The 17,478-nt window shown below is 41.9% G+C and overlaps 1 protein-coding gene and 2 non-coding genes across 3 annotated transcripts; 1 reads left to right on the forward strand and 2 right to left on the reverse strand.

Moving 5' to 3' along the window:
* The first annotated feature begins 5,453 nt into the window (after nt 1-5,453).
* LOC130500608 (small nucleolar RNA R71) lies at nt 5,454-5,560 on the forward strand. Its single transcript, XR_008939225.1, has one exon. It is a non-coding gene; the product is annotated as a small nucleolar RNA R71 (small nucleolar RNA).
* Nucleotides 5,561-9,879: 4,319 nt separating this feature from the next.
* On the reverse strand, nt 9,880-11,085 carry LOC108824826 (uncharacterized). The gene has a single exon (XM_018598205.2). It carries the CDS (start codon nt 11,083-11,085, stop codon nt 9,880-9,882), a length of 1,206 nt encoding a protein of 401 aa, XP_018453707.2.
* A 4,689-nt stretch (nt 11,086-15,774) lies between these two features.
* Nucleotides 15,775-15,882, reverse strand: LOC130500455 (small nucleolar RNA R71). Its single transcript, XR_008939080.1, has one exon. It is a non-coding gene; the product is annotated as a small nucleolar RNA R71 (small nucleolar RNA).
* Nucleotides 15,883-17,478: the final 1,596 nt, after the last annotated feature.

Consider the following 17,478-nt stretch of genomic DNA (forward strand, 5'->3'; position numbering starts at 1 on the left):
AGAACTTCTTTCCCACCTTGCGAGAGGGTTTTGGCATGCCATCCTGAAATTTTTCTACTCAAACGCTCCTTAAGATATGAAAACAATTTCACTTTGGAACCTTTCATGCTCTCAGGAAGTCATAAATATTTGCCCTCCTGATAACAGGATTTTGCTAAGATCCTATTCAAATGTTGAAGTATAAAGGATGTCAATCCAATTCTAAGAGAATGCGAAGCACTAGAAATGCAAGACCATGCTTAAGCTAAATGCTATCAAGATGAGATGAGAGATTATACTAAAATAGGAATAAAAATGCAATAAAGCAAGAAACTTTCTTTAGATTATGAGAGTAAAGGACTCATGGGGATAAGGGAATATGACTTTGGGTGATCAAAATCAAACTAAGGTGCCAAATATCAATCAATCTATCTACCTTAGGCCTAGACACAAGACTAAACAAACTCTATCTCTAGACGAATGCTCATTTGCTTCCAAAACTCAAGCATCTAATCTCTTAGGTTGAATGTTTAGGAAGCAATCATTAACAATAAGCCTAATAGCCATCTTAACACCTTTAACAACAAATCTCTTTGGTAGAGTATGTTAAAAGCTTAGGAGAGTTGGTTCAGACATTTCATCGAACACCTTGTGGGTGGGAAATGTCTAGAACTCAACTTTAAGGAGGCCAACCCTAAAGAAGCATTAAAATCACTCTACTAGCAAGGAATAAGAAGGATATATACCTAAACACCTTAGATCAAACCTAATCACCCATGATCTCCCTAACCCATGAATCCAAAAGTGGATCTACTCACTAATCACCATGATTACTCTTGAACCCATGAGGTTTCCAAGCTTAATCATGTTTAAGAAAGATCAATAAGAAATGAAATTATATACACTCAAGAACACAAGAACAAAGGGGAAGAACTTTCACCCAAAAGAGGTTTTGTGATTCTTAAGAGAAAATAAGATAATCTCTCCAAAATGGAGATTACAAAGTATTTATACTTAGGTTTAGGGTAAAGAAAGATACATAGGATAAAAGACTAGAGTGCCCCTTGGATAAGGCTAATTAAAACCTCAAAATAGTGTTTAAAATGACCCAAGGTCGAATTGGGTCGAACCAGACCGGTTTGAGAAAACCAGCCTAGACCACTCTCTCACCCAAGCTGCCTCACGCCCGGCATGGTGATCCCGGTCCTGCATCCCGGTCCTGCCTCACGCCCGGCTTGCTCTTCATGGTCCTCCATTCCGGTCCATGGCTTCACGCCCGGGGTGTACTTCACGGTCCTCCATTCCGGTCCATGGCTTTACGCCCGGGGTGTACTTCCCGGTCCTCACAATCCGGTCCTGTCTCTTCACGCCCGGCATGGTGACTCCGGTCTCGACATTCCGGTCTAGTCGAGTCTAAGAGAGTACTTGGTTTGCTGAGCTTCATTCTTCACCTCCTTTGGATCTTTGAGCTCTTAAACACTTCACATCATCTCATAGTATGCTCCAACACCTGATAGGGACATATGAATGCAATATGGATCCTAAAGACACTAAAATCTAAGCTATATGATCAAAATGCATAAGATATGAAAGCTAAAAACATGTAAATATGCAAGATATCAACTCCCCCACACTAGTCATTTACTTGTCCTCAAGTAAACTTTCAAGAACCAAGGAGGAGAGGTTTGAAAACAGGGATTTCATAACCAAAAGATGCTCTTCTTAGCTCTCATCCTAACAACCTTGCATAATCATAACAACTAGCTAGAGCAAAACTTCCATTCTTCTCTAACTTCTCTAGGCCTATTCAACTCTTTTGATCTCTACACTCATCATTATGATTCCACAAACCCAAATCCAACAACTCTCTAACAATCATTAAGAAAACTCAATAGAAAATCTTGCAAATGGTCAAAAGGTCCAAGTCATTTGGTTTGGAAAGGAAATGTTTTTGTTCAATGATGAAATAAGAAGTTCAAAACAATCTTTAAAGGTTGTTTACTCTCAAAACAAAGTAGTTTTGGTAATGCACATAATATAACTAAGAAAGGGATCAACTCATGCATACAATGCTCAATCTCCATTGTTCTACCCTTCCCCATACATATACAAGTTCAAACTTCAAATTCAAATGCCAAAACCCAACTCTCATCACTCACCAAGATATCCCAAAGAACTCAAAACACTTCTTTAAATAGAACTCTTTTCTTTTATGGAGTCAATCAAGGGATTTTTTTTTTTACACTTTTAGATTCAACTTAGCTCTTTCTAAACTTTGCTAGCCCCTTTTCACATTTTTTTTTTAATTTGGGGGCCAAGACATTAATGCCTTGAGCTAAGGATCACAAATTATAATCCCTTGAGACAAGATAATCACTCTTAGAGTTCTAAAAGTTTAATCTTCTCTTTCTTAACCAAACCATACTCCCAAAGATAAAGTCAACAACACTCACCACCCAATCCTAAGTGCTAGACAAAGATGTGTCTAATCTAGCTAGAATGGAGACTAAGCATTGTCGTTCCCAATGCTCTCAACATTATGCGCATGCAAAGCTTTCTAAAAAGACCTCACTCAACAATCAATGATGGCTTGAAAGAAAGCTTGGGTTTAAGGTATGGAGTGCCACTTGAAATTGTCAAAAAGATTGGACAAAAAGGATAAGACAATTCAAGTGTGTATAAGCCATGACTTAGCACACAAAGGACCATAAGCAAGAGACATTAAGTTTAAATAAGACAGGAGCATCTTCAAAGAGAGAGTTTCAAACAATCCAATGAGTTTTGAGAAGAGAATTCAAGGCACAAAGTCTACAAGCTATCAAGAGAATGCTCCATCTCGTTGTCATGATTACAAAGGTTGCCAAAATGAGAACTTAGCATGAGCATCTTTCAAGGTAAAATCATCCCCTTATGTATGAATGCAACTTATATGAATGCTTCTAGACTCAATCCTAAAATGCCAATGATGCAACTAAATGCTTCTTTTTGTGTTTTTCAAATTTTTCAAATTTTTATGGGTTTTCTATGAAATAACTATATACAATGCATGCTAAATGACAAGAAAACACAAGAACATCAGCAACTTGCACCTCCCCCACACTTAATTCACACAGTCTCTTGTGTGAAAAGTGGAGAGAGATGACTAAGGGAAAATCTAAATGCAATATGAAATGGTATATACAATGGAAGGTGGTGGAGTACCTCTATGGAGCGTGAGAAGATGCTGATGCCTCGGAGTTGAGTCTGGTCGCCCTCCTTCTTCCATGGGTCTTTGAAATGAAAATCCAAAAGACATATGTACATGGATAGTTATGGGACTTCCTCCCAAGTGAGCTTGTTTGAAGTCTCTAGCTTGACTTTCCTTCTTTTGGCTAGTGAGAGGGAGGGTCCTTCCCACCTTCAAGAGTGATGGTGAGGACCTGAGAGAGGAGTTCTTGAAGCTTGAGTGGATCATCTTGGAGCTGAGGGTTGATGATGGCTCTTGCACTTGAGAATGGCCTTGACTTGCCCTTACACCTGAGCTTGTACTCAATGACACCATCCTTGAGCTTCATTGGATGGAGAGTGAGAGTGTGTGAGATCATATCAAGAGATGGAGGATGAGTTTCTTGCAGCAACTTCTTCTTGCCATGAGTGGCCTTTGAGGTTCCACTCATCCCCTCCTTTTTAGCACTTTCCAAGTGCTCAACACACAACTCTTCAGAAGTCTCTCCATTGAGACCTTTTGTCTCACAAACAACAACTTCATCTTGGGGCTTCTTATCAGCTTCTTGGCCAAAAGTGATTGTCCCACAATAGCCAGCATCCAATGGAGATTGTAATGGGTAGGAGACAGTTTTGTTCACATTCATAAGAGTGACCTTCTTGTTGGGAAAGTCAATGCAAGCTCCAACTGTTGTGAGGAAAGGGGTGCCCAAGACCAAAGGAACTCTCTTCCCAGTCGACATGCTAAGGACAGTGAGGTCAATGGGAATGGTGCATGCTCCAATCTTCAAAGGGAAGTCTTTAATGATACCAAGTGGGGTTGTAGAAGAGGAATCCCCAAACTGTAGTGAAGACTTGTCTGGTTCCATACTCTCAATCCCTATACTTTTCACCATCTCCATTGAGATTACATTCACACTAGCACCAGAATCAACAAGAGCATCTTTAAGAGTGAGCTGGCCAAGGGAGCAAGGTAAAGTGAACATCCCTTGGTGTCCAAGCTTAAGAAGAGACTTTGGAGGGACTGGTGGGTCAAGCTGCAGTGTTGAGATGTTCAGGAGCTCTGCTACTTCTTCTCTGCGAGTGAGAATGTCCTGGATGAGCAGCATTTGGACATGAGCCTCACACATACCCGAGATCTCTGGAAGCTTGACGCCAACATCACTTAGGTCCTTCCTGAACTTAGAGATAACCTTCTTCTGAGCTTTGGTGAGGACCCTTTGGGGAAATGGGAGTAGGACCTCATATGGTGGTGGCTCAACCTTAGGAGCTTCTTCTAGCTTGTGGTCAGCCCTCTTCTCAACTTGTTTCTCAGCCCTAGTCTCAGCTCTCTGCATATTTGTTGCTTCAACTTTCCTTTCAGCTTGTACCTGAACCCTTTCCATAGCCTTATCCACCATATATGCTTCAGCTGTTGCTACAATCTCTGTTCCATGCAAGAGTCTTTCAATCTCATCCACCTCTTTCTCATGATCACTGAGCTCAATCTTTGAAGAAGTAGTAGAGAGGACAACATTGCAAGACTCCTTGGGATTCTTATCTGGTTTCCCTGGTAGTAATCCCATTGGGCTCTTGGAAGATGATGGCATAGAGGCGACCTGACTCTCCAAAGCGTTGAAGCGAGAGACAAGTACTAGGAACTTGTTGTTCAGCTCGGTATAGCTAGTATCAATCTTGGAGTGCACGGTTTGGAACTCATGGCCAATGTCCTTTGCTAATCTAGACTGAGCATCCATTATCTGCTTGAACATTGACTCCATACTTGAGTCAGGAGCTGTAGCTTGAGAAGAGCTTCCTTGAGCTTGAGTGGACTGATTGTTGTTGTTCCCAAAACCATGAGGTGTGTTTTGCCTAGGCTGGTATTTGTTGTACTGAAAGTTAGGTTCCTTCTTGTACCAAGTACCATTGTTGTTGATGAAGCAAAGCTCCTCTTGCCCTTCCAAACCATCAACCTCATTCACCTTAGGAGGGACCTCTTGACTAGGATCACCAACAAAGCTAACCTGCTCCTTCTTAGCTTGGTTTGAAAGAACCAAGTCTCTTTTCTTGCAAGGACTTGATGTCTTTCCTTGTTTGCTGATCATCTCCTCTGTTGGCTCTATCATTCTCCTCATTGTAGACTGAATCACTCTTTTGCCATGTTCTCCACCAGTTCCTCTGCATCTTGCTCGGTTCTGCCCAAGAAGAAACCATTGCTAGCTGTGTCAAGCCTGTTTCTGCAAGATGGTAGAACTCCCCTGTAGAAAGTGCTAAGCAAGCTCTCCTTGCTGAAACCATGATGAGGACACTGAGCAATGTAGCTGTTGAATCGTTCCCATGCTTCACTAAAACCTTCAAGATTCTTTTGTTGAAATCCTGAAATCTCATTCCTAAGCTTTGCAGTTCTTGAGTTAGAGAAGAACTTGGTGAGGAAGGCTTCTTTGCACTCATCCCATGTCCGGATGCTATCTCTTGAGAGACCCTTCTCCCATGTGTGAGCTTTATCTCCCAAAGAGAATGGAAACAGCCTAAGCTTTAATGCATCTTCAGAAACACCATTAATCTTGATCACACAACCGATCAAAGTTGTCCAAGTGATCTAGAGGATCTTCCAAAGCAAGCCCATGGTACTTGTTGCTTTGGATCATGTTGATCAAGCTTGACTTGATCTCAAAGTTGTTGTTCTCCACAGCTGGTGCTCTAATGCCAGCCCTATTTCCATGGATGTTAGGCTGATCATGGGCACCAATTGCTCTAGCTTGGCGCTGTGGATGTCTTGGTCCAAGGTTGGCAGCTCCTTGACCATCTTCAGCAGCTCTATCTTGAGGCAGGTTCTCCATATCAAAACCCAACCTCTGAATGTGAGCCTGTTGCTCTTCTTCCCTTCTCCTTCTCACAATATCCCTCTCAAGTGCAGAAATGTCTTCAACAATGGAAACAAGGCTTGATGAACCTCTGCTCCTCAAGTTCATACACCTGAAAAGTCAAAGAAAGAAAGAAAGAAGGCAAGAAGCAATATAAAAATAGAAAATAAAAATGATTTAGTCTCAAGCAAATGACTAAATCCCAATGTCACAATCAACTTAGAAGTTGGCAACGGCGCCAATTTGATAACAGGATTTTGCTAAGATCCTATTCAAATGTTGAAGTATAAAGGATGTCAATCCAATTCTAAGAGAATTTGAAGAACTAGGAATGCAAGACCATGCTTAAGCTAAATGCTATCAAGATGAGATGAGAGATTATACTAAAATAGGAATAAAAATGCAATAAAGCAAGAAACTTTCTTTAGATTATGAGAGTAAAGGACTCATGGGGATATGGGAATATGACTTTGGGTGATCAAACTCAAACTAAGGTGCCAGATATCAATCAATCTATCTACCTTAGGCCTAGACACAAGACTAAACAAACTCTATCTCTAGACGAATGCTCATTTGCTTCCAAAACTAAAGCATCTAATCTCTTAGGTTGAATGTTTAGGAAGCAATCATTAACAATAAGCCTAATAGCCATCTTAACACCTTTAACAACAAATCTCTTTGGTAGAGTATGTTAAAAGCTTATGAGAGTTGGTTCAGACATTTCATCGAACACCTTGTGGGTGGGAAATGTCTAGAACTCAACTTTAAGGAGGCCAACCCTAAAGAAGCATTAAAATCACTCTACTAGCAAGGAATAAGAAGGATCTATACCTAAACACCTTAGATCAAGCCTAATCACCCATGATCTCCCTAACCCATGAATCCAAAAGTGGATCTACTCACTAATCACCATGATTACTCTTGAACCCATGAGGTTTCCAAGCTTAATCATGTTTAAGAAAGATCAATAAGAAATGAAATTATAAACACTCAAGAACACAAGAACAAAGGGGAAGAACTTTCACCCAAAAGAGGTTTTGTGATTCTTAAGAGAAAATAAGATAATCTCTCCAAAATGGAGATTACAAAGTATTTATACTTAGGTTTAGGGTAAAGAAAGATACATAGGATAAAAGACTAGAGTGCCCCTTGGATAAGGCTAATTAAAACCACAAAATAGTGTTTAAAATGACCCAAGGTCGAATTGGGTCGAACCGGACCGGTTTGAGAAAACCAGCCTAGACCACTCTCTCACCCAAGCTGCCTCACGCCCGGCATGGTGATCCCGGTCCTGCATCCCGGCTTGCTCTTCACAGTCCTCCATTCCGGTCCATGGCTTCACGCCCGGGGTGTACTTCACGGTCCTCCATTCTGGTCCATGGCTTTACGCCCGGGGTGTACTTCCCGGTCCTCACAATCCGGTCCTGTCTCTTCACCTCCTTTGGATCTTTGAGCTCTTAAACACTTCACATCATCTCATAGTATGCTCCAACACCTGATAGGGACATATGAATGCAATATGGATCCTAAAGACACTAAAATCTAAGCTATATGATCAAAATGCATAAGATATGAAAGCTAAAAACATGTAAATATGCAAGATATCACCTCCCCTCCCTCTGTGTGAATTCCAAGCTTCTGTTTCACCCGTATTTTATCTACCTCCTGCACCTTCTTGCCAAAATTTATAGACGACTTCGTCGGATTCAACACTTGTACTGTCACGCCTTCGTACCGTCTCAGAGTTTTGATCAAATTATCATTCTGTTCCTCATTGGCCTCACAAGCAAACATAAAATCGTCTGCAAAAAAGAGCTGATTAACAGAAGGCCCGCTCACGCCAAATTGTATACCAGAGATGCTTCCTTCACTATTCGCTTTAGTCATCAAATGAGCCAAGCCTTCAGAAGAAATGACAAACAATGACGGAGATAATGGGTCTCCCTGTCTTAAGCCTCTCTGTGGTATTATCATTCCGTGTGGTTGATCATTGATAAGCACAGAGAAGGTGACAGAGGTGATACACTTCATTACCCAGCTCACCCATTGTTGATGAAAGCCTAATACGCATAAAAGAGACCGCAAGTAACCCCACTCCACACGATCGTACGCTTTCGACATATCTGTTTTCACCACCATCTTGACTGAATTGGGATCCTGAGCTTCCCCTATCGAATGTAGCATTTCATGGGCAATGGTGATATTATCCGTCATGAGTCGTTCAGTCACAAACGCCGATTGAGTGGGTGATATTATCTCTTGAAGAACCGGGGCGAACCTTTTCGCCATGATCTTGGAAATGACCTTATATGTCACCGAGCAAAGGCTTATTGGGCGGAGATCAGAGATAGACGTAGGGTCTGGGATTTTGGGAATCAAGCAAAGATGAGTATAATTCCACTCTCGCGGTAATATACATGTCTAAAAAAAATCTTTGAACTTCACCAACAACCTGCACTTGCATCACATTCAAAACTTCTGGAAAAACAGAGCAGACATACCATCAGGGCCCAGCGCCTTTGATGGATGAATCGAGAACACAGCTTCTCTTACTTCTGACACCGATACTCGCTTGATCAATTCTTCATTCATCTGGGTAGATACTCGGGATCTCATGTCATGAAACAACTCTTCAAACGGCTGAGGATTAGAAGATTTAAAGAGATTAGAAAAGAAATCCACCGCAACTTCACCCTTAGCCGCCTCAGAGTATACTGCAACTCCTTCAGCAGTAAGCAACTTATCAATATGCTTTCTTGCGCGCGCTGCCTTAACAGAATTATGAAAAAATGTTGAATTTCTATCTCCTCTGTTAAACCACTTATCTCTGCTCCTCTGCCACCAATAAGTTTCTTCATCTTTTTGAGCTTTTATCAGATCCTTTTTCAGGATATAGATCCGATGTGTCGATGGAGACAGAGCATATTGTTCACGTTCTAATGCCATTTCAGCTTTGTGTATCTTATCTCGGGAATTCACGTTAACTTGCCTTTTTAAATTACTCAAAGCGTTGCGACACGCCTTTAGTCTGCTAGACAATGATCTTGTACCTCGTGCCTCTGGAAACTCCCACGCATTTGCCACAGTCTCTTGGATTCCATCCATTTCCAAAATTCGTGTATCAAATCTGAAACGCCCTCTATACGACTCTTGTGCCTGCATCAAGTGGATGAGCACCGGTCTATGATCTGATCCACACTTGTCCAGAAATGTCTGATTAGAACATGGAAACTTCTGGAACCAAGCCTTATTCCCAGAACATCTGTCCAGCCTAGTGTGGACCCATGAATTATTTCTGTTTCCACTCCAAGTATAGTCATCCCCATGACTCTGCAACTTCTGTACTTTACAAGCTTTCACCATAAGATTAAACGGCTCGAATGATTCATCAGATCTCCAAGAACCACCGATCTTCTCACCGTTGTGCAAAATGTCATTAAAATCGCCAAATATACACCAGCTATCCTTCCTATTTACACCAATCCTGCTGAGATTTTCCCACAACTCCAACCGCTTTTTCCATACTGAAGGTCCATAAATACATGAAGCAAAATAAAAGAGATGTTTCCATACTGAACAACACAGTCCATCATATTTTTATTTACATCCAAAAGCTTTATATTTACAGACTTCTTCGAGAAAATTGCCAAACCCCCCGCATGTCCAACCAGATCTACAGTAAACACCTTATCATATCCTAACCAGACTTGTAAGTCAACCAAAATATTCCTACAGTGCATAGTTTCCATAAGAAAAAGAACCTCAGGAAAATGTTTTTGACGCAATTCCCTGAGGCGTGAAATCGTCAGGCGTTGAGGCCGCCCCAAAGCCTGACAATTCCAACTTATAATACTCATCTAGTCTTCGGCGATCCCTCATGTGGGATCACCCTTGCATCTTTTTTCTTCATCACACTGCCATCCTCCAGTTCCTCACTCGAACCTTTCCTCTTTGCTCCCACATGTGCAGCAGATCCTTCTGCACCATATAACTTCTGCAAGATTCCTGTAGAAGCATTCTTTCTCTCATGTCTCTTGCTTATATGGGGGCGTCGTCTATATTTATTAGGCTTCTTTGTAACCCCGGATGGTCCCGACATCGAGAATTTAAGACCATGTTCCGTTGAGTTACCATCAAAGAGAGTGTGTGAGCTTTTCTCCACCAGAGCAGTACCAGCCAAGGTGGTATCAGGGCAATACACAGTACTTAAAATAAGACGCTGACCAAATTCCAATTTCTGCCTCGCTGGTTGAGACTCCGCCAGAGGTTTATGGAACTCATTGCTGCTAGCTCTAATAGCAGATGCCATCAATTTTCCTTCAGCTCCTTTAGCACCAGATTGTGACTCTGCCACTATGTTGAGATCAAAGTCAAACACTCTTCCCTTCCCCTTATCTACTTGCTTAGTAATCACTGGAGGCGCTTCCAATCTGAGTATCGTTTTCTGCAGAATGGGATCCTTCTCTACCTCTGCCACTGAAGACCTGATCCTATCAATACGTATTAACCTGTCCTCCTCCGTGGCCATAATCATGTATCTCCGCATTTCTTCAAGCACCTCCGTGGATATCTTCTTTCTTCCAGTGATCGTACAGATCCCCACTTGTTCTTCTGACAAAACTCCAAATAAAGGATCATTCGGACCAAGAACCTTCTCTGCTGCACTCTTCTCCTGTAAAATCCCCTGTCTCCTCTCCAAAGCAGCATCTTTACGCTTCCGGACCAGTCGAGGGCAAAAATCTTTTTTCATGATTAAGGAGCTGACATTCATAACACCTCTTCTGCACTCTTTCATAGTTGAAGTAGACCAGCGATGATCCACCTTTCGGTAGATTGCCACCATAGATTTTCGAAGAGGTCTCGACACATCAAAGCGTACTTGGATTCTAACATAATCCTGCACTTGTGGTTTATGAGGATCAAAGGCCACGACTTTTACTTCTCCAAGCCATTCTCCGATCAACGTAATCGCCTCTTTTGTGTAATGATTCAACGGGATATTCCTAATCTGAACCCAAATCTTGATGAAATGGAGGTAATCTGGAGGCGGGTTTTCCATCCAGCGGTCAATCGCAATCACCCATTCATTAGATGTATGAACCCCTTTCTCCAAAACCTCAAGTAAATCGTGTTCGTTTTCAAATATAAATTTCATGAATCACCTTCGACATTGTTTGACAATACGGATTGAGAATTCTTCCAATCAAGCTCCGTGAGATCTGCTCGCACGAGAAAAATTGAGGTAATCAGGCAGGTTGAAAGGTTCATCTTCATCATCCAGGGATAAAGCCATCATAGCCTTGTCCATTGCATGCGACATCTTGATCTTCTGTTGAATTTTCTAGGAATCTGATAAGCACCAATTGCTGATAAGAACAAACCCTTAAAAAGATTGAAGATTTATCTTGAAAAGGTGTCTTTGTGCGGTGGTTTGTGGAAACGTGTCAACAACTTTAAGCCAGCTAAAGCTCCACCCACCAAAAAAAAGAAATATTTCGTGAGAGAGAAGCAGAGCCCAAACAAGGGAATCTAGAGAGAGACAATAGACAGTTCATAAGAACAAAATTGTAACTAAAATTCTCAAAAATTAGCCACAATGAACTAATTAATAGGTCACTTTAAGGAGAAGGGTTGGCTAGGATCGGAGATCCCAAGGAACTGATCTAGTTCCTATGACATTTTAAGTATCTTGGTTTCCTTCTGCTCCCTTAGTCGTAACTAATTTTATTATATAAATCTTTGTCCGAAGACGTTTTAGCATAGGGTAGGAAGCCAATATACTTAAATAATAGATAATAACTAGAAATATTGATTATGACCCGGAAGTCGTATTTAAAAAAATAGGTTCTTAGGTGCAGGGAATTACAGAAGTTAGGTTGGACCTTGTCGTTGCTGTCTTTCAGCCTATGGATTCCTTCTCCCCGCACTTCGATTACCTTATAGGGCCCTTCCCATCAGGGGGAAAGTTCCCTGCTGCTTTGTCCTTGGTGTTGTCGAAAGCTCATCGTATAACTCAATCCCTTTCATGGAAGGTCTTGGTTCTAACCTTTTGTTTATATTTTTTGGCAATATTTTGCTGGTAAGACCAGTTCCTTAGCCGTGTTGCTTCCTTTTTTCAATCCAGCAGGTCGAGATTCAGGGCCATTAGTTCGTCGTTCTCCTCTTGAAGAGGAGTTTTGATGCGGTAATCTTTATGTGCACCTCTGTTGGCACGATAGCCTCTGCGTCGTAAACCAACGAGTAGGGTGTTTCTAGTGTGGCTGCCTTCATAGTCTTCCGGTAAGCCCACAGTTCCCCGTTTAACTCTTCTACCCATCTTCTATGAACCTTCTCCAGATGTTTTTTAGCATATTTACCGTGGTTTTGTTGGTGGATTCGGCTTGCCTGTTGGGTTGAGGGTGTCTTGGAGTGTTGAAGGTGAGCTTTATGCTCCAGTCCTTTCAGAAGTCTTTGAAGTCATGACTGGTGAATTGGTGTCTGTTTTCTGTGATGATCTTGTGCGGGATCCCGAAGCGTGTGATCACTTTGGTCCATACAAACCTTGTTAGAGTATTTTTGTGTACAAGCAATTCGTGCTCAGCTCTACGGAATGATAGGAAGAAGGAGACAAGTTGTTATAGTGAATTCTAATGCTTCAATAGTTGATAAATCAGGAGATCATGTTCTTAGGGTACTGCCATGTGGGTATATATGGGCCAGTATCTGTCGTCAGTGCCTTAGTAACAGCATGAGATATGGGTAGTTAGGCAGGAGCTGCTTGTCTATAGAGAAGATCACAACGTCTTCATGATTTATAGTGATGGTTCCAGCTGCCAAGAGAGTTATTTGGTTGCCTAGACGTGGAACCATGGAAAGTGTTTAGGATTTATAGCTGTATCCTTTAGCGATTATTCCCTACGTACCCCTCAGAAGGGGATCAAGCCATATGTAGTTCAAAATTTTGGAGGCACATAACCTAGATTGGCACAAAGCCTGATGGGGGCGCATAGCCTAGATGGACGCATAGCCTGGTGGAGGTGCGTAGACTATATGGAGACACATAGCCTAAATGTAGGCACGTAGCATAGTAGAGGCACATATCCTAGATGGAGGCACATAGCCTAGATGGGTGCGTGGTTCTGTAGTTGATAAGAGACGCCTGGTGTAGAGGACTTGTGGCTGGAACAGATTGTAGACTTGTCGAGGTGCTACTGTGAGCATGGAGTAGTATTGCTGATGAGCTGGAGATCGTGGCCTGAGCCAATAGGTGAAGTTGCAGACGTGCTGCAGTGAGCATATATCTTCATATGGTTGATAGTAATTGCAGGGATTCACTGTTTGTTGAGCATGTCGATGAAAATGGTCTTCTAGGTATGAATCTTGCGTTGGCGGTTGTAGAGATGATGATCTCTGTAGATGAACGTGTTTTTCTATTGTGGACGTCTTGACCTCCTCTTTAGGTTTAGAAACCTTATATTTATAGTAGAAGTTGTGCCTCTCTCATAGAATTTGGAAATATTCATTATATCCTTAGATAATAGAATATTTCCATTTTTTTTCTTAAGGACGGCCTATATATTGGAATACTTCTTCATTCTCTTGAATTTACGAAGTTTCCTTCTTGTCTAAGCTGGTTGCCTGATAAATGGAAGATTTTCATTTATCTTAAGGCATGAGAAATTACTCGGTCTGAAAGCCGGAAGCCGGATGCTGGCGGCAGGAACCTGACCCAGGGGCATGATGATGTCTTGCATAATTGCATTGTTTCACCCATTCCTTTTCATGCATTTTCATCATGTAGGTTGGATTCTAGCCATGTTTAGATTGCATTTTGCATACATGAGTCCTTATCAGGTATTAGAGCATCTTATGGAGCTTTTGGAGACATTGGAATGCATTTGGAGCTCAAAAGATGTGAAAAGGAGGATGATTGGACGAGAGGAGCCTGGAGCGACCTGCAGAGGTCGCTGTGAGACCTCGCTCTAGCCGGAGCGACCTTGACGACCAAAGCTAGAGCGACCACTCCAAGTCGCTCGGCTTTACACGGCTCGAAGACGAAGAAAATGCCTCCGGAGCGACCCCTCGCAGCGACCATCCGAGGTCGCTCCCAAGGGCAGAGCGACGTGCTGGAGCGACCTGCGGAGGTCGCTGCGTATTTCTTATTTGCGATTTCTTTTTTATTCAAGGACCTATTTGCAATTACTTATGTCGTTTTGGCACTCTGAAAAACCTAAGTTTAAGACCTGTTGTAGCCACTTTTGGCCAGATTATCTTTTGTTGAAGAGAAAACCACAAAATACTCTTGGAAAGTTCATCTTTTGGATTCATTGTTCTCTTGTTATTGATTTCTTATTGATTTCCTGTGTTCATCTACATGTTTAATCTGAAATCCAGTATGGGTTTAAGGTTTCTCATGAAGATTAGTGAGTAGTTCTCTTTTGAATTCATGGGTTAGGGAGACTAGGGTGATTAGGTTAGATCAAGGATGTTTTTAGTGTAGGTCAATCTCAAGCCTTGCTAGTAGAGTGTTCTTACAGCCTCTTTTGTTCTGATCATTCGAAAGTTGACCTCTAGACATTTCCCACCCAAAAGATGTTTGTTGAAATGTCCGAGACAACTCTGCTAGGCTCTTAATGCATCTTGCCAAAGATATTTGTTGTTAAGAGTGTTAGGATAGCTAATAAACATGTTCTTAATGATTGCTTTCATATCATTCAGCCAAAGAGATTTGATGTTTGAGATGTGTTAGCAAATGAGCATTCATCTAGATATAGAGCTTGCTTAGGATTGTGTTTAGGCTTAAGGTCATTTGTTTGATTCATCATTTGTCATCTTTGTTTGATACTTGATCACCCGAAATCATGTTCCCATGCCCATGAGTTCTCTTTCATCATTTTTAAGAAAGTCATTCATTTACTGCGCTTTAGTTCTATCTTGTCATCATAGTTAGTTATTGTTTCTGAAATCATTTTAAATCATTGGTTGCATTTGGATTAAGTAAGTGCTTGCATTCTTAGTGCTTGAAGTCCCTCAGAACTGGTTCGACATATTACTTTTATTTTACTATCATTTGACTTAGGAGTCTCAAAACTCCTAACATCAAATTGGCGCCGTTGCCAAATTTTGAGTAGATTTGAACATTGAGATTTAGTAGCTTGCTTGAGACTAAATCATTTTTATTTTGCTGATTACTGATTCTCCTTCTTCAATTTCCTTTTGATCTGCAGGTGTATGAACTTGAGGAGCAGGGGTCCAACAAACCTAGTTCCAAGAGCAGCAGACATCCGAGCTTTAGAGAGGGAGTGTGCTAGAAAAAGGAGAGAAGAGGAGCAACAGGCTCACATACAGGATCCGAACATTGAAATGGCTGACCCACAAGCGAATGGCGCTGGCAACGCCCCACCAGCTCGACCTATTGGTGCCTATGACCGCCAACTAACCATGGCCACCTGTTAGGAATCAGAGAACAAGCTGTGGCAGCAAACAACTTTGAGATCAAGTCAGGGTTGCTGAACCAGATTGAGAACAACAAGTTTCATGGCCTGGCTGCAGAGAATCCATTCGACCACTTGGACAGTTTTGATAGATATTGTGGTCTCTCCAAAACCAATGGTGTATCAGAGGATGCTTTCAAGCTCAAGCTTTTCCCTTTTTCTTTGGGGGATAAGGCACGTCAGTGGGAGAAGTCTCTGCCAAGCAGCTCCATCACCACTTGGGATGACTGCAAGAAAGCTTTCCTAGAGAAATTCTTCTCTACTTCCAAGACAGCTGACTACAGGAATGAGATATCCGGATTCAAGCAGAAGAACTTTGAAGGATTCAGTGAAGCATGGGAAAGGTTCAATGGCTACCTAGCTCAATGCCCACACCATGGTTTCAACAAGGGAAGCTTGCTTAGCACATTCTACAGAGGTGCCTTACCTGAGTACAGAGCAAGATTGGATACTGCAAGTAATGGGAACTTCTTGGACAGAACAGAAGAAGATGCAGGGAAACTTGTTGAAAACATGGTCAAGAGTGATGCCGTCTACAGTGGGGATCATGACAGAGCTGATAGGTCAGCAGACAAGCAGACAAGAAAAGAGATAAAGGCTTTGCAGGAGAAGATTGACATCCTCATTGCTGATAAAGCTTCTCAAGCTCAGATGAACTTTGTTGGTAACCCACAGCAAGAGATACCAGCTGCTGTCAATGAGGTCGAAGGTCTGGAAGGTCAGGAAGAGCTGTGTTTTATCAACAACAATGGTACTTGGTATAAGAAGGAGCCAAACTTTCAGTACAACAACTATCAGCAGAGACCTTATTCCAACAACCAGCAGAATGGATATCAGCCTAGGAACAACCAGCAACGTGGCTATCAGCAAAAGCAAAACCCTCCTCCTGGTTTTTCCAACCAAGGTCATAACTCTTCTCAACAGCAGCCTGCTCCATCTAGCTCTACACCCCAAGAGAGCAGCACTGATGCACTTCTGAAAAAAATCTTAGAGTCACAGACTAGAAGTGGGAAGCATGTTAGTTATGAGCTGAAAAACCTTCACAACAAGATTGATGGGAGCTACAATGATCTCAACAACAAGTTCAGAGCTTTGGAGAACCAGTTTGCTTCCATGAACACTCAGCAAAATCACCAACAAGGCTCTCTACCTGGAAAACCTGAGCAGAATCCCAAGGATGCAAAAGCTATCACACTTAGGAGTGGTAAGGAGTTACCTCCTAGAACTCTCACCAAGGATGCTGAGAAACTAGGTGAGGGGGTGGCCATCAACATAGATGATGAAGTGGTTATTGTTGATGAGAAGACTAATGATGAGGTCTTGGAGAAGATTGTGGAAGCTAAGGGTAAAGGAAAGGTTGGAGAAGAGAAGAAGACTGTAAAAGATGGTGAAGTTGTTCCTCCAGCAAAGGAGAATGCTTTTGTCCCTCCTCCTTATGAACCCAAACTTCCATTCCCTGGTAGGTTCAAGAAGCAGTTGCTGGAGAAGTACAAAGCTCTGTTTGAGAAGCAGATGAGTGAGGTTTAGATCACAATGCCAATCATTGATGCTTTCATGCTGGTTCCTCAATACAGCAAGTTCCTGAAAGATGTCGTAGCATCAAAGAATAAAGAAATGGAAGGTATGATGATTCTCACTCATGAGTGCAATGCCATAATTCAGAGGCTTGATATTCCAAAGAAGCTAGAGGATCCAGGATGCTTTACACTTCCTTGTGCTCTTGGACCCATGATGTTTGAGAAGTGTCTTTGCGATTTGGGAGCTAGTGTGAGCTTGATGCCTTTGTCTGTTGCTAAAAAGCTTGGTTTCACTCAGTACAAGAAGTGTAGACTCTCTCTGGTTTTAGCTGATCGTTCGGTGAAGTATCCTGTTGGTATTCTAGAGGACCTCCCAATGATGGTTGGAAATTGTGAGATCCCTAAAGACTTTGTGGTGCTTGAGATGGGTGAAGAAGCTCAAGATCCCTTGATCCTTGGTAG

Source organism: Raphanus sativus, chromosome 9 (assembly GCF_000801105.2).
Source record: "Raphanus sativus cultivar WK10039 chromosome 9, ASM80110v3, whole genome shotgun sequence".
Taxonomy (NCBI): domain Eukaryota; kingdom Viridiplantae; phylum Streptophyta; class Magnoliopsida; order Brassicales; family Brassicaceae; genus Raphanus; species Raphanus sativus.